The 26,000-nt window shown below is 57.9% G+C and overlaps 3 protein-coding genes across 5 annotated transcripts; all 3 read right to left on the reverse strand.

Annotated features, from left to right (window-relative positions):
- Positions 1–113: 113 nt before the first annotated feature.
- On the reverse strand, positions 114–11,623 carry MAP3K6 (mitogen-activated protein kinase kinase kinase 6; the record flags this gene model as incomplete). 2 transcript variants are annotated; one of them, XM_079728411.1, is made up of 29 exons in its annotated part: positions 114–333; positions 558–634; positions 925–998; positions 1,095–1,207; positions 1,294–1,465; positions 1,739–1,844; positions 2,124–2,300; positions 2,470–2,629; positions 3,147–3,285; positions 3,391–3,583; positions 3,687–3,844; positions 4,332–4,437; positions 4,758–4,894; positions 5,134–5,261; positions 5,665–5,798; positions 5,880–5,967; positions 6,122–6,217; positions 6,305–6,354; positions 6,476–6,583; positions 6,660–6,822; positions 7,029–7,188; positions 7,585–7,697; positions 7,798–7,968; positions 8,391–8,497; positions 8,873–9,041; positions 9,158–9,348; positions 9,625–9,648; positions 9,737–9,876; positions 11,263–11,623. In XM_079728411.1, 29 exons carry the CDS (start codon positions 11,603–11,605, stop codon positions 243–245), a joined length of 3,888 nt encoding a protein of 1,295 aa, XP_079584537.1. In that variant the 3' UTR covers positions 114–242. The 2 variants fall into 2 exon arrangements, with proteins under 2 accessions (XP_079584537.1, XP_079584536.1); XM_079728410.1 differs by lacking the exon at positions 9,625–9,648 and having other exon boundaries at positions 11,263–11,605.
- A 97-nt stretch (positions 11,624–11,720) lies between these two features.
- On the reverse strand, positions 11,721–18,095 carry FCN3 (ficolin 3; the record flags this gene model as incomplete). Its single annotated transcript, XM_079720324.1, is given in 16 exon segments — positions 11,721–11,826; positions 11,977–12,134; positions 13,716–13,936; positions 14,971–15,007; positions 15,009–15,106; positions 15,213–15,327; positions 15,331–15,342; positions 16,449–16,469; positions 16,471–16,497; positions 16,501–16,577; positions 17,055–17,105; positions 17,452–17,547; positions 17,843–17,857; positions 17,860–17,886; positions 17,889–17,941; positions 18,034–18,095. Coding segments are annotated over 16 exon segments (1,176 nt in total).
- A 2,923-nt stretch (positions 18,096–21,018) lies between these two features.
- Positions 21,019–24,460, reverse strand: CD164L2 (CD164 molecule like 2). Of its 2 annotated transcripts, none has more exons than XM_079698702.1 (5): positions 24,311–24,460; positions 24,139–24,210; positions 23,604–23,648; positions 21,898–22,042; positions 21,019–21,336 (listed from the first exon to the last, which is right to left on the reverse strand). In XM_079698702.1, the coding sequence occupies exons 1-5, from the start codon at positions 24,435–24,437 to the stop codon at positions 21,330–21,332; spliced, it is 396 nt and encodes a 131-aa protein (XP_079554828.1). In that variant the 5' UTR covers positions 24,438–24,460; the 3' UTR covers positions 21,019–21,329. The 2 variants fall into 2 exon arrangements, with proteins under 2 accessions (XP_079554828.1, XP_079554827.1); XM_079698701.1 differs by lacking the exon at positions 21,019–21,336 and adding an exon at positions 21,427–21,620.
- Between the last annotated feature and the right edge of the window lie 1,540 nt (positions 24,461–26,000).

Genomic DNA, 26,000 nt, shown 5'->3' on the forward strand with positions numbered 1-26,000 from the left:
AGACATCGCCAAGGCCCAATGGTACAAAAGTATTGTTTAATAGTCTGCCTGCCGGCACTCCACGAGCTTGAGGCGCCTCTCTGGTTGGTTCCCCCCACTGGGGCTAGGCTTGGGCCCTACCCTGCCCCCCACCCACCTGGCCTCCTCCAGTTGCCCCTGAGTCCTGGGGCAGGTGTGTCAGAAGCCTCTTGTGTTTCCTGCGTTCATCCATCCTTGGGTCTGGCCTCCTGTCTCTGATGTCCTCATTCAGCCTCCTGCAGGCCAGGGGTAACTGGCGTGGATCTTGCTCGCTGTGCCAAGATGGCTCTCCAGATGCGGCATATCATCCCTCCCCTGGGGGCACCAGGCTCAATGAGGCTCAGGCAGAAGAAGGCCCTGGGCTCTCTCTCTGGTACCCACTGTCTGCCTGATGCCCCCCCCCCGTCCCCAAGGGACCCTGGGGTCCCTATAGTTTTCAGAGAGGAACACAGGCAGGCCTGTAACTAGGGGGGTGGTGTCAGGATCTGGCCAGCATGAGGCCATATGTGTGGGTTATCCCTCAAGGGCCCAGGACATACCTGATGCGTGTGTAGATGAGGTCATCTCTAGTCGCACAGGTCAGTAAGGCATGGAGGGTGAAGCTGTGGTTCAGTAGCTAGTTGTGGACAAAGACACATACACAGAAACAGGGAGAGGTAAAATCAGAGAAAGATGGGTCCAGAGACCCAGGAACTAGCTCTGTTCTACTACCAACATGATACGACAGATCACACTCCTTTCTGGGCCTCAGTTTTCTCATCTGTCCAATGGGAGGCAAATACAAAGTGTTCATTCAGTATTGAGATTCTCTGCATCAGAGGGAGAAAGTGAGAAGAGCTGAAAGATGGGCATAGATGGAGTCTTTGGTTGGTGGGGGTCAGGGACTGCCAGTACTCGCCCCCTTACCGTCTGGATGGTGCCTGAATCCACATTCAGTTCCTGTAGCCACTGCACCAGGCCCTGGTCCACTGTGAGAGCAGCTGTCAGGGAGAAGTCAGCTGGTGAACCCAAGGATGCCTCTGCCAAGAAGCTGCCTCACACCCACCATTCGAGCTCTCCAGCCTGCTCCCACTCACCTGGGGGCTCTGAGGGCAGGGCCCAGGTCCTGGCCCCCCGACTGACGCGCTGTAGGGTTAGCTGCACCAGGGCCTGGCACTCCCGTTCCTTCTCAGCCAGGACATCTCGAAGCCTGTTAGAAGGCAGAAGGCAATAGAATGGAGGGGGCGTAGGGGTGAAGCTCCTGCAGAGGCTGTGGGCGAGTCCCAGAAGCTGTACCTATCGGTCTCTGCTCGCAAGAGTCCCAGCTGCACCATCGAAGGTGGGGTGCGCTGCTCGGGTTCCCCTGGGAGCGGGCTCCGCTGGACTGGGGCCTCCTGCTGCTTCCGCTGGGACTCCTCTTCTTTATTGGACTCCTCCGACTTCGGTGGGACTGCCTCCTTCTCCGCCTCTGCCGATCCGAGTGGGGTGAACTCAGGCAGGGCGAGAATGCCCATTTAGGACCCCAGACATCGACAGAGGACGCGGGGCTCTGGGCACGGGCTAGGCAGTGTCAGCCTGGGAGATATCCATTTGGTTACGCCATCCCCCTGCTCGGCGCCGGGTCAAGCCAGGGCCTCACTGACCACGCCCCTACCTGCCCTATTGGTGTTCACCACGCCCCCAAGGATCACACCCTCGCCCCGCAGGCAGGCAGGCAGGCAGGCTCCAATCCCCCACCCACCTGGGGCCAGAACAGCCAGGGCTGCCAGCACAGCGCGGCTGAGCAGCGAGTCCAGCACGAACATCCAGTGTGGGCGGATCTGGCGCCTGCGGAGGATCTGCTTCACCTGGAGCAGGAGGAAGGGTGCGGCTGAGACTGCTGAGCTTCAAACAGAGATGGGGCTTGAGTTGGAAAGGCCTAGAAAGTCTTCTATAGGAGGCAAGTGGGGTGGGCGGGCTTGGGATCAAAGGAGGGGCTGGGAAGCTAGGACTGGGCAGATGTCCCTTTCCCGATGGTTCTATCGGGGAAGACATGGAATCTTGCAACATCAAGTCCTTGTACATTCCCAAGCATGGGCAGCTCACTACCTCTTATTGGGCAGCCCTAACTGAGAAAGCTCCCTCACCGCATCCGGGAAGGCGAAGAGTGGTCCTTGCAGAATCTCGGGCCCAAGGCCCTGGGCCCGAAGCTGCCCTTGCAGCTCCCGCAGCTCCTGGGCCAGCTGCCGGCGGTTGGGGGTGTGGATGTGTGCCCTGAGGCAGCGCAGTAGCTGTTCCACATGATTCTTCCCCAGATGGGAACCCTGAGGAGGAAGAGAATGTCCTCAGAGAGTATTCCCGCCTGAGCCGGGGGAGATGCTGGTGGGAGGGTGCGGGGCGCGGTGGGGGTAAGGAGCGGAGGTACGGGGGAGGCCTTCAGCAGGAGTCCTGTCGGTGCTCGACCAGCAGGGGGCGCCGGGGCGAGCCTCCCACCTGTTCCTGCTTCAGGCGCAGACTCTCCGCCAGGGCCTGTAGCTCCTGCTCCAGTACCGTAGCCAACATGGCCCCGCGCTTGCTCTCTTGGTGCAGGAGGCTCAGCCCCGAACTCTCCTCAGGGGACGCAGGCTCCTCGGCCCCAGGCTCCTCAGGCACCCTGGGTGCAGTGAAGAGCGGCTGATGGAGGGTGGGCAGCAACACCGTCCAGCCACCTCCACCCCAGAGTTTGAATCCTGGCTTTTACTTTTTTTTTTTTTTTTTTGCGGTACGCGGGCCTCTCACTGTTGTGCCCCCTCCGTTGCGGAGCACAGGCTCCGGACGCGCAGGCTCAGCGGCCATGGCTCACGGGCCCAGCCGCTCCGCGGCATGTGGGATCTTCCCGGACCGGGGCACGAACCCGTGTCCCCTGCATCGGCAGGCAGACTCTCAACCACTGCGCCACCAGGGAAGCCCCTGGCTTTTACTTTTATGCCCACCTCACAGGGATAAAAGAGATGAACTCAGCATTGAGAGGGCACAATAAACATAGGTAAGAGCATTTGGGAGGAGGGCACCAAATGCCATCCTTGCAAGTGGTCAAAGTGCCCAAGTCCCCAAGGAGGACTTTTTCTGGAGGGAGCATACCAGGACAAAACCAGATGAAGCAAACCCACCCCAGGACCCTGGGTTCTTACCGGAGCTGGCTGGTGTCCCCATAACTGAGGCAGCGCTTGGGGGTGCTGGGAGGGTGCTGAGAGGGTGCCTGAGGGCGCGGGAATGTCTGGGACTGGGAGGTCAAGTTAGCTGAAGGAGTGGGGCTGGCGGAAGGGGCGTCTGAGGGAGGGACAAGGCTGTCAGCCGGGGCCCGCTGAGCCCTCTCACCTCCACGGCTCCTCTGCCCTCACCCCAGTGTGCTCACTCCTTCCACCCACTTGGTACCTGAGGACCTTAGAGCTTGTTGGGGGGAGCCAGGGATGCGGCTCTTCTTCCCAGGTTGCAGGAAGGGGTCCTCCAGCAGTGCCTGAGCACTGGCTCGGAGGCGGGGGTCTGGCTCAAAAGTTCGGAGGAGGAAGGCTTGAGCCTCGGCTGACAGAGAACTGGGCATTGGTGGGTGCACCTTGTACATGCCCACCTGGGAAGAGGGCAGGGAGGGGACACAAGGGACAAGTTTAGAGGTGTTCAGGGCCCAGTCTGTCCCCACCCCACCTCATAAGCCAGGCCCTGAGGGATCTCACCTGAAACATGGCAGCCTGCGGGCTCCCCAGCTCGTGGAAGGGTGGGCGACCTGTGGCCATCTCGATTACAGTGCAGCCCAATGACCAGATGTCTGCCGCCTTCCCATACCCTCGTGGGCCCTGGTCAATGATTTCTGGGGCCATATACTGTAGCGTCCCTAGGACAGGAGCAGTAGCAATAATGCACATCTAGGCTTTGTCGCTGTGGGGGTGGCAGGGGGCTCTATCATCCTCTGGCCACCTGCATTCACCCTGAACTTTAGTATCCAAAACAATTCCTATCACCTCCCCTGGTCATCAGACATCTATCCTGAGTCTCCTCACTCATCTCAGCCTCCGTCACGTTCGTGGGCTCCATCATCCACAGTAGGTGCCATCATCTAACCTGGATTGCATCATCCGCTTTGACCTTTGGCCCGCATCAACACTTCTGGGCTCCGTTTCAGGGACTAAACTCAATGTCATCAGCTATCCAAGCTCCAGTTCTAGATTCTATCACCTCACCCCTGGCTCAGTCACCTGCCCCGGGTTCCATCCCCCATTAGGATCTAACTCCATGCCCAGGAGAAACAGCATTCCCTGGAAGGTCCCAAGAGTTCTCTGCCCCACGTCAGCAACCCCATTCACCACCCCACCCCCTGTTACCTGTGAAGGTCTCAGTGCACGGTGTGATGCCTGCTAGCCGCTTGGAGGTACCAAAGTCGGAAATCTTGAGCAGCCCGCTGAAGGTGTTGATCAGTACATTGTCCCCCTGAGTAGAGAGGACATTGTGCTCAGCGGACATCAGGCTGGGCTCCTGGTGCCAGAACTGGACCCTATCCCGAGACCCCGACTCCTGGGACTCCCAGCCTGACCCTGCCTCTGTCAACCTCCTCCCCCTGCCATCCCACTTATCCCCCTCTGGAAGTTAGCTTCAGATCTGAACTTCTTGCCTTCTCTAGGGAACCTTCTTGATGAATTCCCCAACCCTTTGCAAAGGGTCTGTCCACTTAGTCTAAACTGTCAGCCTCTGTCTGGGGCCATATCTCTTCCTCCCCACCCCCCACCAGGGTGAGCCAGCTACACTCTGACCTTGATATCTCGATGCACGATGCGGTTGTCGTGCAGGTAGCTGAGTCCCTGCAGGATCTGGCGGGTGTAGAAACTGATGGTGCTCTCGTTGTCCTGCAGGGGTCCCCACACTGACCGGAGCAAGGAGGACAGGCTGCCTGGGAAGATGAGTCCAAGGTCATAATTGGCACCCACTTACTCCAGCGCACAGCTCTCTGCTCAAAGGCCAGGCCACGGCCCAGACTCCATCACCCAGCTGCACTGCCTCAGCTAATTCTGGGCTACACTACCCACACACGCTAGGGTTCATTTTCCTGGAGGGTTCTCCACCCTTGCTTGGCTCCAGCCCCATGCTCCACAACCCCAGTTCCATTCCCATCCCACACAGGGCAGGAACCTCCAGGCACTTCCTCCATGAAGATCTTGAGGTAGCCGCCCTGACTGGCTGAGCCCAGATAGCGCACGATGTTCTTGTGGCGCAGGCGTTTGTGCAGAGCGATCTCTTCATGCAGTGGCTGAGAGAACCTGGGGGCAGGTAGGGAGTGAAGAACAGGCCAGCTTGGGGCAGAGATGCTTACCCAACTCCAGCGCCAGCAAGGCAGGCCCCCAGGATCTGCCCCGCCCACCAGCACCCCCGCCCCCGACCTTCCGCAACTTAATCACCCAGCCCACACGCCCTCCAGGCCACAGCCCGCCCTCCGGGTCCCTGCAGTTCTGCGCACAGGCCTGGGCCCACTGGGCTCGTACTCTCGCTTCTGTGAGCCAGCGCACTCGGCTCGACCACTTGGGCATCCGCGTCGCCCCCGCCTGCAGTCCCGCCCACAGGACCCTCTCAACTCGCGGTCCAGCCCATTTGACCCGCCCACCTGGTCCCCCAGCCCCCCACCCCGAGCCCTGAGCTCCACCCGCGTGGCCTCAGGTCCCAAACCTGCTGTCCCGCTCCGGGATCTCCTTGATGGCGATGCGCACCCGCGTGTGCCGATCGCGGCCGGCGTACACCACCCCGTAGGTGCCCTTGCCCAGCACCAGCCGCTCTCCCGACTCCGTGTGCTCATAATCAAACTGGGGGGCGGGTGAGATGCGGGGTTCAGCTGGGCACTCAGCCCTTCCCCCTCCTCAAGCTCCCAGCAACCCCTTCCTCACCTCCAATACCTCCCCTCCGCCCTCCACCTCCTCTGCGGCCGCCGTGGAGTCCGGATTCTTCACCAAGGCCTGGATCAGCCCGCAGAACCTGAGGGCGGAGATCAGGCTGATGGGAAGGGCACCTTGGGCGGAAACTGTCCCCTCTTTGCCGAGAGCACCCAGGGAACATGTCCTTTCCTTTCCCTCAATACCCCGGGCACCCTTGCCCTCAGAGCACCCCGACCCCGAAGGGCTGCGCGCACCACTGGCAGTGCCCTCCGCTGGGGAAGCACAGCTGGACGTCCTGAGCCGGGGGAAGCGCGTAGAGGAAGCAGCAGCGCTCGTCTCGCTTCGACACGCTGGAAGGGATGAAGAACCCCAGTGAGCCGGGCAGACCAGCAGCGCTCCCCCGCCCCCGCCCGACCCCCCCAGGTCTCCCCTCTCACCTGACACCGCTGATGGAGGCCACCGGGAAGGTCCAGCTGGAGGGAATGTCCTGTGAGAACAAAAACGTCCGAGAGGGGTGTGGGGACCTGGAGAGGGGTCTGGGGATGGGGGAAAGGCTGGAGAGAAGGGGTGCATAGATGTGAATGGGGGTGACTCACCGGCGATATCACCTGCTTACCGGGCTCCAGCAGGCTCACTGTCACTGTGCTCACCGGGTTGGCACCCTGAGCCTCCAGCCTGGCCGGTAGCAGCGCCTTATTCATCTCCAGGACCAGCACCTGCAGGTGACAGGGCAGAGGGGTTGGTCAAAAGGGGCCTTCCCCTCTCCCAGGTCCCACACCCCACGGGCCTCACCAAGCACTGCTCCCCTTGGGGACAAGTCATCTTGAGTGGCTGGCAGGACTGTAGCAAAAAGTGGAGCCAGAAGTGGGCATGGTGTGGGGTTTCTCCAGGAGGCTCTAGTGTGGGTCTGAAGTGCTGGTACAGCAGGAAGGTTTCCATCACAGACACCAGGTACCTGCAGACACAACCTTGTCCTCAACTCAGCCCAGGCACCAGCTAGCACTGCCAGGGACAGTAGACTGGCTTGGATGCAGCCAGAATGTGGCCATTGGGTGCCATGGGCACTGGTCTGAAAGAGGTTCAGACTAGATGCCAGTGGATATAGGTACAGAAGCTGACAGCCCAGGCCAGCCCAGGACCACCACAGAAGGGGCCACCTACCATATGGGGGCATTGAGCTTGTACAGCTGCTCTGCAGCCAGTGCCACCTGGGTGAGGTCATTGGCAAGGATCTGAGCTCCCAGATAGAAGCCAACATCCCAGTAATACTGCATCTTCTCCACACAGCCTTTTCGGGCCAGAAGGCAGCCCAGCTTCATGCCTGGGAGGGAGGGGCATGGGTTGTATTGAATGTGATGACAGCTTTGGGCAAAGCCCAGGTGTAGGCCACAAAATTCATGTGGGCAGGAACATAGAAATGGCTAAAAACTTAGGTGTGGCCAGATCTCAGGTGGGAGTAGGAGCTCAGGCACAGGTGAGGGTTTGGGAACAAGTGTACGTGGAATTCAGTGTGTAAGGAACACAGGTGTGAGCTTAGGAACAGTTGTGGGCTCAAGGGCTCACAAGGGCCCAGGACCGGGGTGGGTTCAGGCAGGACAGGTCCAAAAGGGGATGGGGTCGGCCTCAGCTCCAGCCCAGTGTCTTCTCTCCCTGCCCTCTCCCCAGGCCCCTCTGAGCTCCTGTGGGTAGGGGATAGGGGTGCAGGATTGGGGTTCACCTATGAGCCGGAGCTCCTTGGAGTCCTCAAAGCGCTGCCCAGCGGCAATGAGAAGCACAGCTGCATTGATGCCCGAGTGGAGGCTGGGCTCTACATCAAAAGCCTTGCGATACCTGGGGGAAGGGTGGGGGGACGCGGGGCTGGACTGATGCCCACAGCCTCATTCCTCATCCCTCTAGCTCAGCACACTGTCCACTCGTTTGGGCCCCTTACCAGTGATAGGCCTGCTCCCGGTGCCCAGCATCCTGGAAGCCAGAGCTGAAGAACATGTCCTTATAGATACGGCCACACATGCAATATAGGTCAGGTGCCACTGAGCCCTCAAACTGTACCAGTGGCAGCAGCACAGCCAGTGCCTTCTCCCGGTCCCCAGGCCTGTTCCTCCTAGGGGAAAGGGAAGAAGGCTGGGAACCCACTTGATGGCCCTGCCTCCACTCTCTGTCTAGGAACCCCCAGACCCTGAACAGCAGGGACCCTTCCAAGGGCCTGACAATCATGAACCCAGAATAGCAGTGACTCTGGTCAGCTCTGATCTTTCTAGAGGTAGTGATCCCAGATGGAAGTGATTTCTAGCTGCAGTGACTCTGAGAAGCAGTGACCTTGGATAGCTGTGACCACTCCAAGGGCAGCGCCACCACCCCACCCCACCCTGGGCGGCAAGAACAGAACAATAGGGACCATTTGACATCAGTGTGACCTTGGTCAGCAAATTCCCTGAACAGCAGTGATTGCAGACAGCAATGACTCTGCACAGCAGAGACCCATGTCCCCACATGCTACTACCTGAGCCTTGCTCTGCTACCCACCGGTTGAGGGCAAATGTGTAGTGGAAGCAGACATTGTGCTGCTCGGCCACGTCACAGGTGGGCAGGGCCTGCAGTGTCTCCACCAGCTCAATGATGGCTGAGTAGTCCTGCAGGAGGGAATAGCACGCCCTGGCCTGCTGGCCTCTGGTCGGTCCCATCTGCCCACAGACCCTGAGGTAAACCTTGAGCTGGGGTCCCCGACACCCCATCTTCCCACCCACCATCCTCTGCACGCCTCCTTCAGGCCCAGCAGGTAGTAGAGACACCACACCTTACACGGAGAACCCACTGTGTGCCCCAGCCTCCCAGCTGCCCTGGGAGACATGATCGTCCCCTCTTACAGACAAGGAAACCGAGGCTCAGAGACGTCAGATAATTTGTTCAAAGCCACCAGTGAGCAAGTGAGTCCAGGAGCTGGACTCAGGTTTCTCCGACACTGAATGTCGCTGCCCCCACTGCCCGCCTCTCTGCGCACCGCACACCTGCACGTCACGGTAGGAGAGCAGCAGGTTCATGATGATGTCGGGGCTGAGCAGCTCTACGCTGTCCAGGCTCCGTTGCAGGCGAGCCAGCTCCTGCCGCAGCTGCTGCCCGCTGAACCGCTCCCGCGCCTGCCGGATGTCCCGCCGAACGGTCTCCCGGAAATAGCCACTAACGTCCACGGCAGGGGAGGGGGGGAGAGAGAATGGCCAGGCTCGCTCCTCAGCCCCAGCCCCCCGTACCCTCACCAGCCTCCTCCTGGTGCACCTGCTGAAGGCCCCCATTACCAGGAGTCCGTGGGCGTGGCCTCCAGCAGGCGGGCAAGCCGGCCCACCAGGGGTGTGAGCAGCACCTCGGTGCCCACCCCAGCCTGTACGAGGCCGTCAGCCAGGCCCCTCAGGAGGCCCGCGTCTCCACATAGCACCCGACCACTGGCTGTCACCACATAGGGGATCAGCGTGTAGCTGCCAACGCAATCCTGGTGGGAGGGAGGTGGGAATCAGTGGAGGTCAGAGGTCACTACCAGGTTAGAGAGGGGCAGTGAGGGGGGTCAGAGGTCAGCACCAGTGGGGACTAAAATAGCAGGGAAGGGGCACACTTCATGAAGGGAGACCATAGGGAACAAAGGGTCACATGGATGTCAGGGGGCACTAGGGAGGTCAGAGAGGAATGAGGAGGCCAGGAAAGATAGTGGAGGTCAGAGGTCACAATGGAGGTCAAAGGGCACATTGGAGTAGAGGTGGTTTCTGTTCACCGAGTTCTTCTGGAAAATGTCCTCCTGCAGGGGACAGACATTCAGATACTGGTGTTGTGAGTAAGGCCACCCCAGCTCTGTGCCGGCCCCCACCAGCCCGCTGGCCACCTACCCGCAGGGCCTGCAGGTCAGGGAGGTCGGCCTGGGAGCAGAGAAGCACGTTGTTGGTCATGCTGAAGCTCTCCCGCACGCCCAGGTGGTAGAACAGGGAGGGCTGCACCAGGGAGCTGCTCACCTCCAGCACCACCACATCTGTGGGCACACGGGTGGGGGCCCTGAGCCCTGAAGCCCAGCTTGTGGGGAAGGAGCCTGGGGATCCATCCTGGCTCAGCCTGCCTTCCCATTGTGACTCCAGCAGGGTCCAGTTTTGCTCTGGGCCTCAGTTTCCCCCTTTTAGGGTCCCTCTGGCTCATACAGAAATTATATCTATAGTATTGCAAGGAAAGGAGTGGAGCTCCCCGGGCTATGACTCATACCCACTGTTCAGAGCCTGCGGACACTCGGCACAGAGAAGGGGAGGCTGTGCACCAGTCTGGAGCCTGTTCCAGGCCATCTGAGAGGCAGGAGTTGTGCAAAGATAAAATTCCTCTTCCCTGGGTTCTCAGCCCAGTCTCTTGAAAGGGGCTGGCACGAGCAGTGTGCTGTGTGTATACACATGTGTATACACACATGCCCTGTGCGTGTACAAACACTGTGCCTCTGTGTGTGTGTGTGTATGTGTGTGTGTGTGTGCAGCTTGCTGTGTCTGTATCTCTGTGTGTGATAGTGTCTGCGACAGTTTATGTGAATCAAGATATGTACGATTTGTGAGTCTGTGACTCTGTGTGTCTTTGTGTCCTCAAGGTCGAGTCAGCCTTCATTTTTAGGCTGCGGTTTTATGGACATCCTGGACATCCTGCAAGTACGGTTCCTGGACTCTCGGATGAACAAATAAGTATCGAGGGCGGGGCGTTCGGGATAGCGAGAGGGCGGGGTGACCCGCGCGGGAATAGCCGCCTTCTGGTCCCGCCCCCGGACGACCCTGCTCCGCCTCCAGCCCCTCCCCCCCGCAAGCTCGGCGCATTCTCTCGGAACTACTGGGGTCTCATAACCCAAGCTCCCTCGCCTAGAATCCAGTGCAGTTGGGCACTTGGTCCCCTTCACTTCTCTTTCTGCCTCTCCAGCCGGATCCTCGGAAGTAGTATGCTAGGACCCCTGAATTCCAGGCCCACATGTTACGGCTCCTTTCCCCAGTCCAAATTCCACCTCCCAGGATTCTCCGTCATGAGCTCCGTGCGAGATCATCCCGAGGCTGAGTTCTCCAATCCCACTCCTGAGATACCACACCCTGCCCCGCTCCCAGCCTCTCCCTAGGCACGGTGCCGACTCCAGAGTGCTTAAGTTCCAACCCTGAACCACGAGCCAGACCTGGATCCGCTAAATCCCTGCCCGAGTCCGGCCGTGCTCCAGATCCCCTAAACTCCACTTTTATCACTGCCCCGCCTCGAGCACCTAGACTTTAGCTCATTTTATGCCCGCATAGCCCCCTACACCCCACACCTCGGGGTCTCCCGGGAGTCGCCGAGCCACGCCCCTTAGGCTCCTCCCCAGACCCTAAGCCCCGCCCCAGCGCCCCGCCCCGCCCCCAGGAGCGCTCACCCGCGTTGTAGAAGGAGTCGAGCGCTGAGGTGTCTCCCAGCGCCAGGGTTCCAAAAGGCAGGCTGCGCAGCTGAGGTCGTGGCCGCGGTCCGGGGAGCTGCGCGCAGGCCTCACGCAGGCAGCGCAGAGGGAGCGGCTCCGCCTCGGCTCCAGTCTCGGTTTCCGCCAAGGGCTGCGGCTCCCGGGTCAACACGTAGACCACGCTAAGCGGCCGGCTTCGCACGCAGCCCCGGCCCGGGGACGCCGCGAGCGGCCGGCCCCGGCTCACCGCCTCGGCCAGCGGGTCCTGCCAGCAGCTGCCGGCGCGCTCCGCGGCTCCGGACCTCAGGCACTGCCCCGCCATGCGGGGGCGCTCGGGCGTCGGGCGCCGGGCTTTGGGCACCCGGGGCGGGACAGGAGCCAGGGACAACAGATCCCGGGATCCCGGGATCGGGAATCAGGTCAGGATCGGGAATCTCCTACGGGATCTGAAGATCTGGAGATCCGGAGTCCGGCCGGAGGTCCCGTTTGGGAATCTGGTGTCCAGGGCGAAATCCGGCCTCTGACTTGTAAGGTCCTGAGGATCTGAAATCGGGGATTGGGGTCCCGGGAATCTTGGGCATCCGGTGATCCGCGATTCAGAGTCACGTGGGGGAATCCCGGGAATCGGTCAGGCAGTGCTCACCACCCGGATTCCGCAGGAGAGCGCCTGCAGTCGCTCTCTCCTGCCCTCACATGTAGGCCGGGCCCAGCCCTTTCCTGGACGACGGGGAAAGCTCCACCCTCGGCCCTGGGGCAGCACCGCTCCCTAGCGGCCTGGGACTCGGCCTCTTCCCTCCCTCATCTCCCGCCAGAACCTCTGAGACAGGCCGCTTCCGGTACAGCCTGTGCCCCTGTGCACGCCAACCACTGTGGACTGCTCACAGCAGGCACTCATAAGATACGTGCCCAGGGGACTTCTCTGGTGGTCCAGTGGCTGAGACTCGGCACTCCCAATGCAGGGGGCCCAGGTTTGATCCCTGGTCGGGGAACGAGATCCCACATGCCACAACTAAGAGTTCGCATGCCACAACTAAAAGATCCCACATGCCGCAAAGAAGAGTTAAATAAACAAACAAAAAAATAAATAAATAAATAAACACACAGACACACACACACACACACACATGTGTGTGTGTGTGCCCAGGCCAGGGCTAAGGAAGGCAGGGGTGGGAATTGCAGGCCCTGCCCCCTGCGGGGTCTGTTGAAAGAAAGGATCTCCAGAGACATTAGTGTGTGTAGAACACAGCGTAGAGTGCCACGAAGAGTGCCTGTCCTCCGGGTCCCTGCTGTGCAGGCTGGGAGGGACTAGAGACTGGGGGAAGCCTGCTCTTCAGCCTGCCAGGAGCATGGGACTTGGCATCTGAGCCCGGTCTTTTGCACTTTTGCCAGGGGGCTGCTTTTCCCGTAACCCAATCTGCCGTGGAGCCCTTCCGATCTATGACCTCCACCCAGAACATGACCATGGAACCTGAGAAGAATCCCCATGCAAACGTTTCTCTACTACCTGGAGAATGCCAGAAACTCCAGCCCTTGGGCTACAACAGCTTCCCAGCTCCAATCCCCAAGAATCCCTAACCTTCTAGTGTGAATTAGTGAGGCAGCAGCCTGGTATAAACTTCAGTGAACTCTGAAATCAGGAACTGGGGACTTAGAGAGGTTGAGTAACTTGTTCAAGAGCACTCAGCTACATGACAGAGCAGGATGCAAGCCCAGGACTATCTGTCAGGCTCAGAGATCAGACTCTTAACTATTGCTCTAACACTTTCTAGAATGTGACACTGGCAAATTAACTAACTGCTCAGTAAATGCCAGCTCGGTACTGCTGTTTCACTGCCTTGTTGCCCCAGGGAAGAAAAATGTACCTGCCTTGGTTTGACTGAGTTCAAACTAACCCCTAATGGGACAGGCAAGAAGTAGCAAAGAATGAGAACTTGACTTACAACAGAGCCTGGAAAAGAGACAACTTAGAAGGGACCAGGAGAGGGCAACAGAGAGGGTGAGATAGCTGTGCAATTCCCACCACAAAACCATCCATTTGTAGGACCCAGGGGGCTCAAGAGTATTGTCAGTGGATGCCTGAATCCTTCCAAGTCCACCACTCAATGTTCCTCTGGCCTTGGCTTGCACACCTCTTGGGATGGAAGCCTCACTACCTTTTGAGGCCAATTCGTCCATCTTCCTGACTGGAAGGAATGTCTTCCTTGAATGGAACTGAAACCTGTGCCCTGCTCTGCCCTTGTGAGCTTTTCCCAATGACTGGAAGAGGTCTGCAAGTCAGGAAAGGGTTAAAGTGATTTTCTTTTTTTTAACGTGGACAGAGGAGCAAAGATGGTTAGCAATGGGGAGGGGTAGCCGAGGGTCCAGAAACTGTACAGGAGAGATAAGATAACCCTGCTTGTTGCCAGGGGGCCCTAGCAAAGCATTATGTGAACCCTGTGGTAAGGGTGGCCCACGCCACAGTCTGAGGCCCAGTCAATGTCATAGTTATGGGCAGTGGCTTCGGACATCCAGTGGCACCCGTTGAGATTGGACTGATAGCAGGATCTGAAACACCAGGCACCACGGACAGTCACCTCGCAGTTGCTTTTGCTTGTATCATGGTTTGTGTCATAGGTGGTAAAGGGCTTCCTGCTGTGGAAGCTCAGGGAGTCCCCTGGCAGGAAGGGGATGGGAGGCACCTAGGTGCCGGCACCATGCCTGGCACCCTTGAAGAGATGATCTCACAGGAGCCTCAGAGCAATTGTGAGGTGGATGTTTTCAGGCCCCATGAGAAAACAGCAGTGCCAAGGAGCCAGGGTGTTTGCCCATGGCTACACAGGGGCATTGGGACTTGAGCTCAGGACTGTGGCTCCAAAGCCACTGGCTCCTCCCCCTACCTTTTCCCCTCCCAGAATCCTCAGCTTCCCTCTTGCTCCTTTGTCTCCTCCCAGCTCCCATTTGCAGCCGGAGCAACTGTGCCAGGTAGAGCTGGGAGGGATTTCTCAGATGCCTGGGCAGGAAAGGGGGCTCTCCTGAGGCACCTCCTCATAACCACTTCCCTCTTTCAGATTTCCCCTCAACAGTTGGTGTTTCTCTGAAAAAAGCCTTCTCTGGTTCCTCTTCCAAAGCAGATAATGCTGGGGACTTCCCTGGTGGTCCAGTGGTTAAGACTCCGCACTACCAAGGCAGGGGGCCTGGGTTCGATCTCTGATCAGGGAACTAGATCCCACATGCATGCCGCAACTAAAGATCCCGCACGTGGCAACGAAGATCCCACATGCCACAACTAACAACTGGCAGAGCCTAAATAAATGAATGAATGAATAAGTATTTTTAAAAAAAGGCAGATAATGCTAACACTCAACAGAGCCTCAGAGGTCTCCCGCACCCTCCCTCCCTGCCTCCTTACCTATTTTACAGGGGAGGAGACTGAGGCTCTGACCCAGAAGGGACTTGCCCAAGGTCACATAGTTAGTAAATGACAGAGCTGGACTTTTAACCTCAGGATTGTTTGCCTCCAGAGCCCAGCTTCTTCACTCCTACACCACCCTGTCTCACAACTGCCATTTTTCAGATGAGGAAACTGAGGCCCACAGAGGGGAAGGAGTTGTCCTGGGTCATTCATGAAGGCCGTGGCAGCCTTGGGAAAGAACCCAGCCTCCCTCACCTTCTTTGCCTACTTCAGGGCCCCACTGTAGGCTCGCTCACCTGCAGTGCCCTCTGAGTACCTGCCCAGCACTAGCTGGGTAGTGACCTGCCTCCCCAAGGAGGTGGAAGGCCCCACAGTGAGCAAAGGTGCGGTTGCCTTTAAAGTCCTCCAGCTCCACCCGCAGCTCCCAGGTACCTGGGGGACAGGGAGGCAGAGATGGAGCAATCCTCAGATCCCAGGTGGGAAGTCAGAATGCCAGGGAAATGCCCCTCCAGCTCCCTGGACCCTACTGAGAACCTACTCTGGAGAGTAAGCTGGGGCAAATTCTCATTACCCAGCCAGAATTCAGATTCCTGGCTCCCAAGACCTGTTTTGTAGGAGGACCAAGAGCAGAAGAAATCCACGGAACCATCCTGTCACCGCTGGAATAGCTAGGGAGGCAGAGAAGGCTAGCACGGCAGCCATTACTCCAGGCTGAGCATGGGATGAGGAGAAGCGGGGGGCAGAGGCAGCTGAGAATGGATGCACTGTGGGGGGTAGGTGGACAGGCGTCCCCTCTTTGGATTCGGGTCTTGTTGATAAAGTGTGAGTCCAAGTGAGCCTTGCCTGTGAATATGCTGATGAGCTCTACACACACTTATTACATTTTACTGACTCTCAACTTTACACTGCAGCCTCGAAAGCCCTGGGGGAAATGAAATGATAGAAACATCATCCCTGTCCTCGGGAGACGGTCAGTCCAGTTGCGGGTCAGATTCAAAATAACCTGCTTTAATTTACTATCATAAGAACCAAGATATTAGAGAGGTCACCTCCAGAGGCCCACCCAGCCTTACCCTGATGCTCCCTCCCAACCCCACTTTCCTCTTCAAGCCAAGCAGACCCCAGGCCCTGCAGGGTTTCTCTCCTAAATATCTTTCAGTCTAAGAGCCTCTACTTCCATTGTTGCCACTGCCCACCCTCTTCTCCTGCCCTGACCCCTGCAGTTGTCCTAACCTGTGTCCCTACCTGCAGTCTGGTCCCCACTCAATGCATCTGCCACAGTGTAGCCTGAGTCTTCTTTCTAAAACATGTCTGACCTGGTCCCTCCCCTGCTTAAAACACTTCCATGGCTCCCCACTGCCCTCCACACTCCTCAGTGGGTCATTCAGTGCCCTCTGTGAACTGGTCTTTTCAGGGGCCCTCAGTCCATGCTTGACCCACAGCAGTAGACCTCAGCCAACCACTCCACCTACTCTCAGCTCATTCATACAGTCCCCCCACACCCTCTTGTACTCTCCTGCCTCCTTACATTTGTCTTTCCCTCTACCTGGAATGACCTTCTGCACCTCATCTATCTCGAGAACTTCTACACAGCCTTCAAGGCCCTTTCAAATGGCATCTCCTCTGTGAAGCCGTCTCAGACTTCATTCCTTAGTGAGTTACACTTAAGGGATGCCTTGGCTCTGGTGGGCTCTGGCTCCCCCTACGGGCCAAGGGGAAGAAGTACCCACTGGGCCTGACTTTTGAGTCGCTTCTCTCCCTGACACTCGCTCGCCAGCCAGCCCCCACTCTGTGACGTCCACGTCACAAAAGACTGGGAAGGCTCAGCCCTCGGGTAGGCACAGATGGTACCAGCCGCTCAAGGTGGTACCCCGGCTCAGCAGCTCCTGGCAGCTCCTGGGGCCTGGGGAAGGGGAGATGGACTGAGGGGGGCCCCCAAGTTATTCCCCACCCCCCACCCCCCCCACAGGCAATGGAACAGGCCAAGTGTGGGACCCAGGAGCCCTTTTGATTCCTTTGGACCCCTGAAGAGGGGTTCCAAGGTGCGCTGGGCCACACCTGGGGTCCACCAACACCCCAGCACCAACTGACTCCAAGTGCCTGGCTCCTTTGAAGGCGGCCTCACTCTCCTGGCCCCCGAGCAGGTTCGCTGAATCTCCTGCCCAGGGAAAGATGAGTGTTGGCTCTTGAGGTCTGAGTACCTCCAAGGGAATGCCCATTAACCACCAGAGGGGAGGGTGCCCAGGCCCTTCTAATTCTCCCCACTCCTCCCAGCTTTCCACCCCCTCTGCAGGAGAGAAATCATAGCCAATTCCTGAGCAGCAGCCAAGCAGAGGCAGGGACGGAGCAAAGAAAGAAGAGGAGACCTCTGGCCCCACACACTCTCCAGGCTCACCCTTGGGGCCCATCTTGCCTGGTGGTCCAAGTTGCCCTGAAATCCCAAGGCAGAGATGCATTACGTCCCACCCCATGTCAGGGGCCAAAAAGCAACGAGGGATTTGGAGCCAGAAATCAAATCCCAGCTGCAGCCTTTCCTGGCTCCGTGAATGTGGGCAAACTGCTTATCCTCTCTGAGCCTCACTTTCCCCCTAGCAAAATGGGGATGGTACCACCTACCTCACAGGATCAATCTTCGGATGCTGGGCATCCAGCCTGGAGCCTGGCACGCAGTAGGTTCCTTGTCCTTTTGTCATGGGCTCTCAGCACAGACTGTAACTGCTGCACCCCGTCCTCCCCAGCTTGCCCCAGGTCCCTGCCTGCTCCACGGCATCTCTCACCTTGAGGACCTGGCGCTCCCTTCTCCCCAGGACTTCCTGGGGCTCCAGGACAACTGGGCAGGAGGACAACCTTGCTGGCTTCCAGTTCCCTGGGTTCTACAGGGAGACATGGGGCTGGATGGGCACAGGATGGGCATGGGAGGGGTGGGCATTTCTCTCCCAGACCCCTCTGCACTTCTGTTTCCACCCCCCAGATTCTAGCTGTCAGGACACTGGCCTTCGGAGCTGGCAAGGTTTTTCACCATTTGCATCTATTTGCATAAGTTTTTGTGCAGAGCCCAGATTATCAAACTCCCACACTGCTCCTTGAGGCTAGTGAGCCTGGCTGGGAGAAGGATACCTAGGGAGGGAATGAGGGCAGATGGGTACGGGGGGCGCCCTAGGCCTCTACCTGGGCAGCTGGGGCATCCTGGGTTCTCAGGCGGGCTCCCCAAACAAGAGGAGCAAAAGGGAGAGTGGGGTCCAGAGTGGGCCCACCTTGCTGGAGCCCCTGAGGGAGGATGCCAGTTTATAAGGGGCCAGGCTGGTGAGAGGACATGAAACAAGGCTTCCTCCTGTTGTCCCTCCCCAGGGACACCCCACCCAGGCTGGAACCAGCAGAAGGTGGGGGCATTTCCTTCCTCAGCCCTGGAGATAATGGGCATAATCCCTCCCTGCTCCAACCAGGATGGAGTCCAACTTCTGCTCCTGGCCTCTAGGGCTCTGCAGCCATCTCTTCAGACTTCTGGTTTCACATAGGGTTTTTCTACCTTTGAACTTTAGCTAAGTCTTTGCCTTCCATCCGGAAGCCTCCTCCTCTTCTCTCCCTGTGAAGCTCCGCCCATCCATGAAGGTCCAGCCCTAATGCCATCTCTACTAGGAATCCTTCTCTGATCCTTGTCACCAGTGTCAGGAATGACCGCTGCTACCGTCTGTTGGGCACCTACTGCACCCCACAAGTCATGCTGGGTGTGGTACGTTACCTCCCATCGTTACACAGCCCCCCTCATGGTCGTTATTACTGGCCCTGGGTTATAGGCTGGTACATAGCAGGTGCTCAGTTAATGTTGGTTAAATGAATGAATAAAAATGGAGAAACGGGCCCAGAGACAGGACATGATTTGTGTTCTCTCTGGCACTTATATGCCATAGGTTTTGCCCAAGCCCATGTCCCCCCACCTTAGCAAGGTGACTTCATGCCCACCCTCAGGTCCACTGAGAAGCCCCTGGCAGTGCCTAGAAAACAGCTGCTAATATAGGCCATTGAATGGGCAGACCGTGCAGGGCAGGCATGGAGGCTGGGAGGCCAGTGAAGAGGCAGCAGCCTTGGTCCAGATGTGAGTGGTGAGGTCTGAGCTGGAGAGGGACCTCCGGTGATAGGGGAGGGAAGGAGAGGAAAAGCTCATTCATTCATTCATTCACTCATTCATTCCTTCATCAAACCCTCCCTGAGGGCCTCCTTTTTCCAGGCCCAGTGCTTGTGGGGGTGGGGAAGGCTGAGGTTCAAGAGGGTGCAGGGGAAGGTAGAGGCCAAGTTTGCCAGACAAGATGGATCCATGAGATGGACGCTGAGACTCTGCAATTCCAATTCCAGGAATCTGTCCTCCCTACTCTCTCCCACAGGTGTGCCAAGATCTGCAGACAAGCCCCTTCACCATGATGCTGTTTATGATAAAGTGGAAATGACCCAGCTGCACATTGATAGGATGCAGGCAAATAAATCTTCACCATCTTTATAAGTCATAGGGCAAATTTGATCTATAATGAAAGGGGCAAAATTGCAGAACAATATGTAAAGCATGCTCCCACTTTGTATTTTAAAAACGCTAAATGTGTGTTGTGAATTCATAGAAAAAGGTCTAGAGTCAGAAAAACGTGGATTCAAATCCCAGCCCTGCCCCATCCTGTTAAGCATAGTTATTACTGGGGAGTGGGACCGGGGGGAGAGGGTTTCTCGTTCTTTATATAAACTTCTGTGTAGTCCTCTTGTTCCTTACAGGCATTTACTACTTTTTTTGGGGTGCCACACGGCTTATGGGATCCTAGCTCCCCAAACAGGGATCAAACCCATGCCCCCTGCAGTGGAAGTGTGGAGCCCTAACCACTGGACTGCCAGGGAATTCCTGGCATTTACTAATTTTGAAAAAGAAAACATTCAATAGAGAAATTTCCTTAACTGGGTGGAAAGCCAGAAAGATATAGGGGCATTTCCTCCCTTGGCCTGGGAGAGAATGGGCATTATACCAGCCAGGATTAAGTGCTGGGTGGAGAAGCCAAGGGAGGGTGACCCAGGCAGGAGAAACTGCGTGTGCAGGGGCTTGAAGAAGAGAGAGCAAGGCAGGCTGGGTAACACGAGGTAGATGCAAGGAGCTGGAGGGGAGGCTAAAGGGGAGGCTGATGTCTGAAAGGACGGGGGTGTTGATGGAAGTGAGCATGGAGGGGAGGGACGAGGAGGCGGACTGTGTTTGGCATTGTCCATGGTGGTGCGATGTCTAGGCAGGTGAGCCCTCGGTGAGGAAAAGGAGTAGCTGGAACTCCCTGTGGAGCCCAAGGGCCCTAAATCCCTTCCAGCTGCATCCGGAGACCCTGCACGGAGACTAGGCCTGGGGCAAGAAGAGGTGCAGGTGGCTGACCACAGGCTGCCCAGCTGGAAGGGTGGATGGGTGCCCTGGAATGAAGCAGACGGAGCACATGCACCTGCTCTGAACCTTCCCCATATCCCACAGAGATGGAACCGCTGTTACCCAACTTTACAGACGAGGAAACTGAGGCCAAGAGCTGTTCAATTAACTTGTTCCCATTCACACAGAGCAGTCAGGCTCCACAGGCTGAACTTTCACCCATGACTCTCTATTGCCTCTCAGCTTCCTAGGACAATCATGGGACTAAATCAGATACTGATGTCAGACTCTCAGCCACATGCCTGGTTTCCAGCAAGTGCCCCATTGATAGGAGATGTTATTCGTCAGGGAAGACTTCTGGGCCCAGGGATGGGGGGGTGAAGAGGGGGAGGTGGGCATGGGTGGAGCTTTCCAGAAGGGCCTGCTCAAGGAAGGCCAGAAGTACCCTGTGGAGGGTCCCGGGGGCATCTCCACCTTGGCACTGGGGCAGAGACCCAACTTTAGAAGCCAAAAGAGCCTGGAGATGCCTCTGCAGAGGAGTTCTGAAGTTCTGCTCATTCTAGAGTCAGAAAAACGTGGATTCAAATCCCAGTCCTGCCCCATTCCACTCTGTGCGATCTTCAGCAGGTGTGCTTACCTTTCTGTGTCTCTGTACCCTTATCTATAAAGTGGTGGAGGAGGGGATTAAACACATGTAACAAATAAAAATATTTTTTGTTTTGGCTGTGCCATGCAGCTTGTGGGATCTTAGTTCCCCAACCAGGGATTGAAGCCGGCCCCAGAAGTAAAAGCGCTGAGTCCTAACCACTGGACCACCAAAGGAATTCCCGCAAATAAAAATATTTTAAAAGGTGACAGTATCAGTTCAAGTCTGAATTTCCATTAAGGAGAGGACAGTGGCCATACCCCCACCCTATCCAATCCACACACAGCCCAAGACATGGGACATAAAACACAGTGCTGGAAAGAGCTCCTTTATTTGGGGGCAGTGTCCAGGCCAGGTTGATGGGAGGAGGCAGGCTCCAGACCTAGTACCAGGCAGGGGGCCCCGCAGGGATGATGGATGAGACAGGAGGTGGTTGAAGGATGCTCTCATCTGCAGGTACCAGGCCCAGACAGGAGGGGATGTCAGGTATTGGGCACCGAGCCTGCTCGGTGCCCACCAGGGCCAGAATTTGGTGACCAAAGTTTCTCCCACCCCTAGTGCCCACAAGTGGGTCAAGAGGGCAGCCTCTTCATCCTTTTTCCCCTGAGTATGGAATCCAGGCCTGAAGGGGGTCAGATTCTGCAGAGGCCAGACAGAGAGGGCACTCAGGGCAGTGGTCCCACCTCAGCCAGGCCAAGGACGCCCACCCTCAGAGAGCAGGCGGTGATCAAAAGAGCAAACACTTTAATGGAGGCTGCAGCGATCCGCCCCACAGCACACATGGGGCCACAGCACACGGGGGCCTCAGAGCAGCTCCCCTTCTCAGAGGAAAACCAAACCGCACACATGGCCCAGGCTCCTGCCCGTGGCCACAGAGCTGCAGGCCGAAGGCTGCCTGTGCTGTCACCTACTGGTTCTCCTCCCTGCTGGCAGCATGAGGGGACAAAGACAGGTGGGCTCAGTTGGGTTCGCAGACGCCGGGCCCAGGCTGAGTCCTGCCCCAGCCAACACCCAGCAGAGAGAACCCCACAACTGGAGGAGGGAGAAGGGGTGTAGCTCACATGGGGGAGGCTGGGAGGGACTCATCGCCCCTAAGGCTGCCCCATGGGGAAGACAACCACCGGCACTAATAGGGACCTGAGGGGCAAGAGAGGGGGGCGGGTGGGCAGTGAGCTGGGACTCGGCGGGCTAGGTACTCACAGTGTCTGGTAGGTGCTGTCCTTGGCCTTGAGGAAGCGCAAGACAAAGAAGGCCACTGTCTGCAGGCTCAGCACCAGCACGATGCCACCAATGAAGCTGGCCCCATCAAAGCCAGGGCCGTGGGCCTCAGGGACCAAGGGGCTCTCTGCAGGGTGGAGGTCACAGCAGGCCACTGTGGGCCAGGAGCCCAGCCCCACCCCAATACCCGGCACAGGTCATCTGGAGGTCCCAGTCCTCACTATGGGAGCCTTGAGCAGCAGGCTCAGAAGTTCAACCCAGACCCTGTGGGAGGTTGGGAAGTGCCTGTGGGGAGGGACAGTGCCTGGCTGGGGAGGCAGGGCCTTGGCTCGGCCCTGGCTCTGCTCCTGAGCTGCTCGGTGGCTTGATGCCTCTTACACCCTCTCTGAGCCTCCTGACTGCAGGGACCAGATGGTGACTGAGCTCCCTGCCAGCCTCCCTCTTCCACAGGGGCCCAACAGGGTGAGGAAGGACCCAGAACTTGGACATCCACACCCGCTTCAGCTCAGAGTCCCTCTCAGCCTTGGGTCTTGGGGTTTGAAGCCCAGATGCAGATGCTGTGGTCTCCTTTCAGGATTCCTAAGTCCCGAGACCCTGGAGTCCCCCAGTGCCAGAGCCCTTACTTAGGGAGGGAAGGAGCGAGGAAGAAGTGGAGGCCCGCACCCTACCAGGTAGAGAAATGAAGACTTGATGATGCACGTCAGAGGGAGAAGCCAGGCTCTGAGTGCCAGGCCTGTCCAAAGTCACCCCACAGTCAGGGCATAGCCAGCCTCACACAGCATCCCCTGCCCCTTTCCCCTGCCCCCGCCTTGTGGCCCACGGTTGCCAGGATGTCTGGGTGGCTCCCAGCTGTGCCACGTTAGCCATCCACTCCCACCAGGGATTCAATTTCAGGCCCTGGGCCAGGTGCCCAGAGAAGGGCAGGGCAGGGATGGTGGTGAAAGATCATTCTGGGGCAGTGAAAGGGGCCCAGTTGGGAGCTGGGTCCACCTCCCAGAGGGAGTAGCTTGTGGAAGGGGGGTCTGAGAATATGAAGGGCAAAGGGTAGTCCCAGCTGCAGCTCAGGGAGCCCCAGAGAAGGGCACTGGGGAAGGAGGAGCAGAAGAGGGAAGAAATAAGCTGTACAACACTGATCTGGGGCTCAGGCCGGAGGGAGCTGAGCCATCAATAATTCAGCCCCTAAGATCACGTTTCTGGCTTTAATTAACCAAGAGCCTCTTCAGCCATCCTTGCCAAGCCTGCTGACCTCCAGGCCCTGAGGGGCAGTGGGAACCAAGGGGTGGGGTTCTTGCCTCTGTTCTGCCAGGAACCTGCTTTGTGACCCTCTCTGGGCCTGGACGTTGCAATAGGTAGTCACTGAGGACACCTTGGCAACCTGAGCCATACACCCTCAGCACCAAGTAGGTCCGGAGGGGGTCATCCTGAGTTCTCTGGTGTTGGGAGAAGGGATGGGAACCATCATTTCTTGATCACCTTCTATGCGTCAGAAACTGAACTAGGTGCTATACGTCTTCTCATAAAATCCTCACAGCAACTTTGTGAAGTATTATCCAACCCACTTTACAGATGTGGAAACAGGCTCAGAGGGAGAAATCACAGGGCTGAGGTCACAGATCTCGTCAGTGCCTGAGCCCAGCTCTGTCTTTCCCTGCACCTCTAGACCTCCCATTCCCCCAGGTAGTACCTACCTGTTGTGATGGTCTTCGGTTCATAAGTGGGGTGGTGGTGCACAGCTGAAGAGACAGGGAATCCATAATAATCCAGATCCCCACCCTCAATTCCCATCAAGACCCCAACCCAGGCCCACCCAACACACTTTCAAGCCTTAGTTCACACAGTTCCTTCCACCAGATGTGCCCTCTTTCCACTCTACCTTTTAAAGTGTCACCGCTGATGCCACCTCCTCCAGGAAGCCCTCCCCCCATTCCCTTCTGAACTTCCAAAGTCCTCACTATGGTTTAAAATAGAAGAGCTAGCTCCCCCATCCTCTCTACATGCTTGTCCTAGATCCTCTGGCTGCACCGATTTACAGAGGAGGAAACAGGCCAGAGAGGGGAAGGGACTTCTCAGTGAGCTAAAGGCAGAACTGAAACTGGACCCCGGTGTTCGTGGGCATAGTCGACTCTCTGGGAGAGGCCAATTCCATATTGGAGGCAGGCTCTGGCTGGGGACACCTCAGCCCCCTCCCTCCAACTTGACTTAGGCCAGCAGGAGCCCCTTTACCTGGACATGACTCTGAGCGGTTGTAGACAGAGCAACCTTCCTTGACCACCTCACCTTGGGCCACACAGTGTCCTGGTGGGAGAAGGTGCAGGGAAGAGGTTTAGGGGGTGGGGCCAAGGCCTTGGCGTTCATCACTGGGGGCACTAACCTTGGGGAGGGCCTGACTCCATACCTGGCTCCTCCGGCTGACACTGCTCCCACACGCAGCCAGAGAGGTTGTGTGCTGTGTTCCCCTGCACACAGTGCTCACAGAGCTTCAGTTGTTTGCAGGCCCCTCGGACAGCTGGCCAGATGTTCATGCGGAGCAGGGCTCCCCGCCCAAAGCCTCGAGCTCCTTTACCTGGGAGTGGCATGGGTGCAACACTTTGAACCCAAGCTACAGCCCCCCTTCCCCACTACGGTGGATCTCACCCCTCTGCACACATACACTCACCTGGATCCCCCAAGCCCCACTGCCCATCTTCAGTTTCCACAAACACATGGTTACACACACCAAGAACCTCCCTGACATTCACCCAGGGCACCCTCCCTTTGCATACATCGGGAGCTACGCCCCCACACACCTGGGGCCGCTTCACTTCCATACACCTGAAGCTCCCTCACACCTGGCGCCTATATGTACACACAGGGCTCCACACACAGCTGGAGTCCCCTCCTACCCACCCCAGGAGCCCCGCACACATATGGAAAACTCCCCTCCCGCCCCCCAACCCCCGACTGCTCCTGGCAGGCGGCTGGGTGAAGGGTGAAGGGCACGCGTTACCAGCCACAGCGAGCTGGGCATACAGGAGGAGGCAGCAGCAGCCGCCACAGAGCGCAGCCCGTAAGGCGCGGGGTCCCGGCGCGGCCATGGCGCGGAGGCGGAGCCTGGGGGTCGGGGTCTGCGGAGTGCTGGTGTGGCACGTCCCTTCAGGACTCGGCTCCGCCAGGGTGTAGGGAGCGAGACCCAGGCAACCTGGGCGAGGCCAGGTGGGCGTTGCTCTGGCAGGGAGGGGCTAGTGACGCCACCAGGTGGGGCGGGGTTTTGTGGTCTGAGGCGGGGTCAGGTAGGGCGTGGGTAGTGGGCGCGGCCTGTTGGGGGCGGGGTTCGGGGATCTGGGGCGGGGCTCCGGCAAAGGGGGCGGAGTCCAGGACGGGTAGCCGGCCAGGTCGCTGGATTCCCCCACCCTCAGTTTCACAAAAACTCTGCTGCATTATTATCCCTACTTCACAGGTGAGGAAACCGAGGCTCAGAAAAAGTGAGTGACTAGTCGGAGGTCACAGAGTTAGTGGCAAAATCTGGATTTGAAGCGAAGTCACTTTCCTGACTTCCGGGCTTGCGTCAAGGGTGTCCTCCAAGCAGGCCCCAGGACGGCGAGGATCAGCCTCCAGGCTCTGGCAGCCCACCTCGCTTCACCCGTTGCACCCTCCTCTCTTCTGCCCCTCAACACACCGCGTCTGCCTCTGACCCACCACATCCCCTCTGGCCAAGTCAGCGGTCTCATTGTTACTGGGACAAGTGGGCCTTTCCACAGCCTTCCTCTCTGCCTCTTCTGGTTCTTCTCTCTCTGCAGCCACTTCTCAGGTTCCCTAGAATACACCTCCTCTTCCTCTTCCCCCCGTCCTCCATTCTCCCCTTCCCCTTCCCTCTCCTTCTCCCCCTTCTCTACTCCTTTTCCTCCTTCCCCAGTTCAGTCCTGAGCTCTATTTCTTCTCTCCTGGGGTCACCTCATCCATTACTCTGCCATCAGTTCCCAATTGAAAGCCAACGAGTCCCATATCTCCATCTCCAGCCCAGTGCTCACTCCCCAGCTGCCACACCTGTAACTAATAATACATAATTAACAACTATTAACGACTTACTACTAGCAGAATGTACATTC

This window comes from Hyperoodon ampullatus (genome assembly GCF_949752795.1).
Source record: "Hyperoodon ampullatus genome assembly, chromosome: 2".
NCBI classification, from domain to species: Eukaryota; Metazoa; Chordata; class Mammalia; order Artiodactyla; family Ziphiidae; genus Hyperoodon; species Hyperoodon ampullatus.

Excerpts from the sequence above, each read along its gene's own strand:
- CD164L2 (XM_079698701.1), bottom strand. The coding sequence starts at position 24,437 with ATGAACATCTGGCCAGCTGTCCGAGGGGCCTGCAAACAACTGAAGCTC. Across the intron at positions 24,211-24,310 it reads GTGTCAGCCGGAGGAGCCAG|GACACTGTGTGGCCCAAGGT; the intron begins GTATGGAGTCAG and ends TTCTCCCACCAG. Across the intron at positions 23,649-24,138 it reads CCGCTCAGAGTCATGTCCAG|CTGTGCACCACCACCCCACT; the intron begins GTAAAGGGGCTC and ends CTGTCTCTTCAG.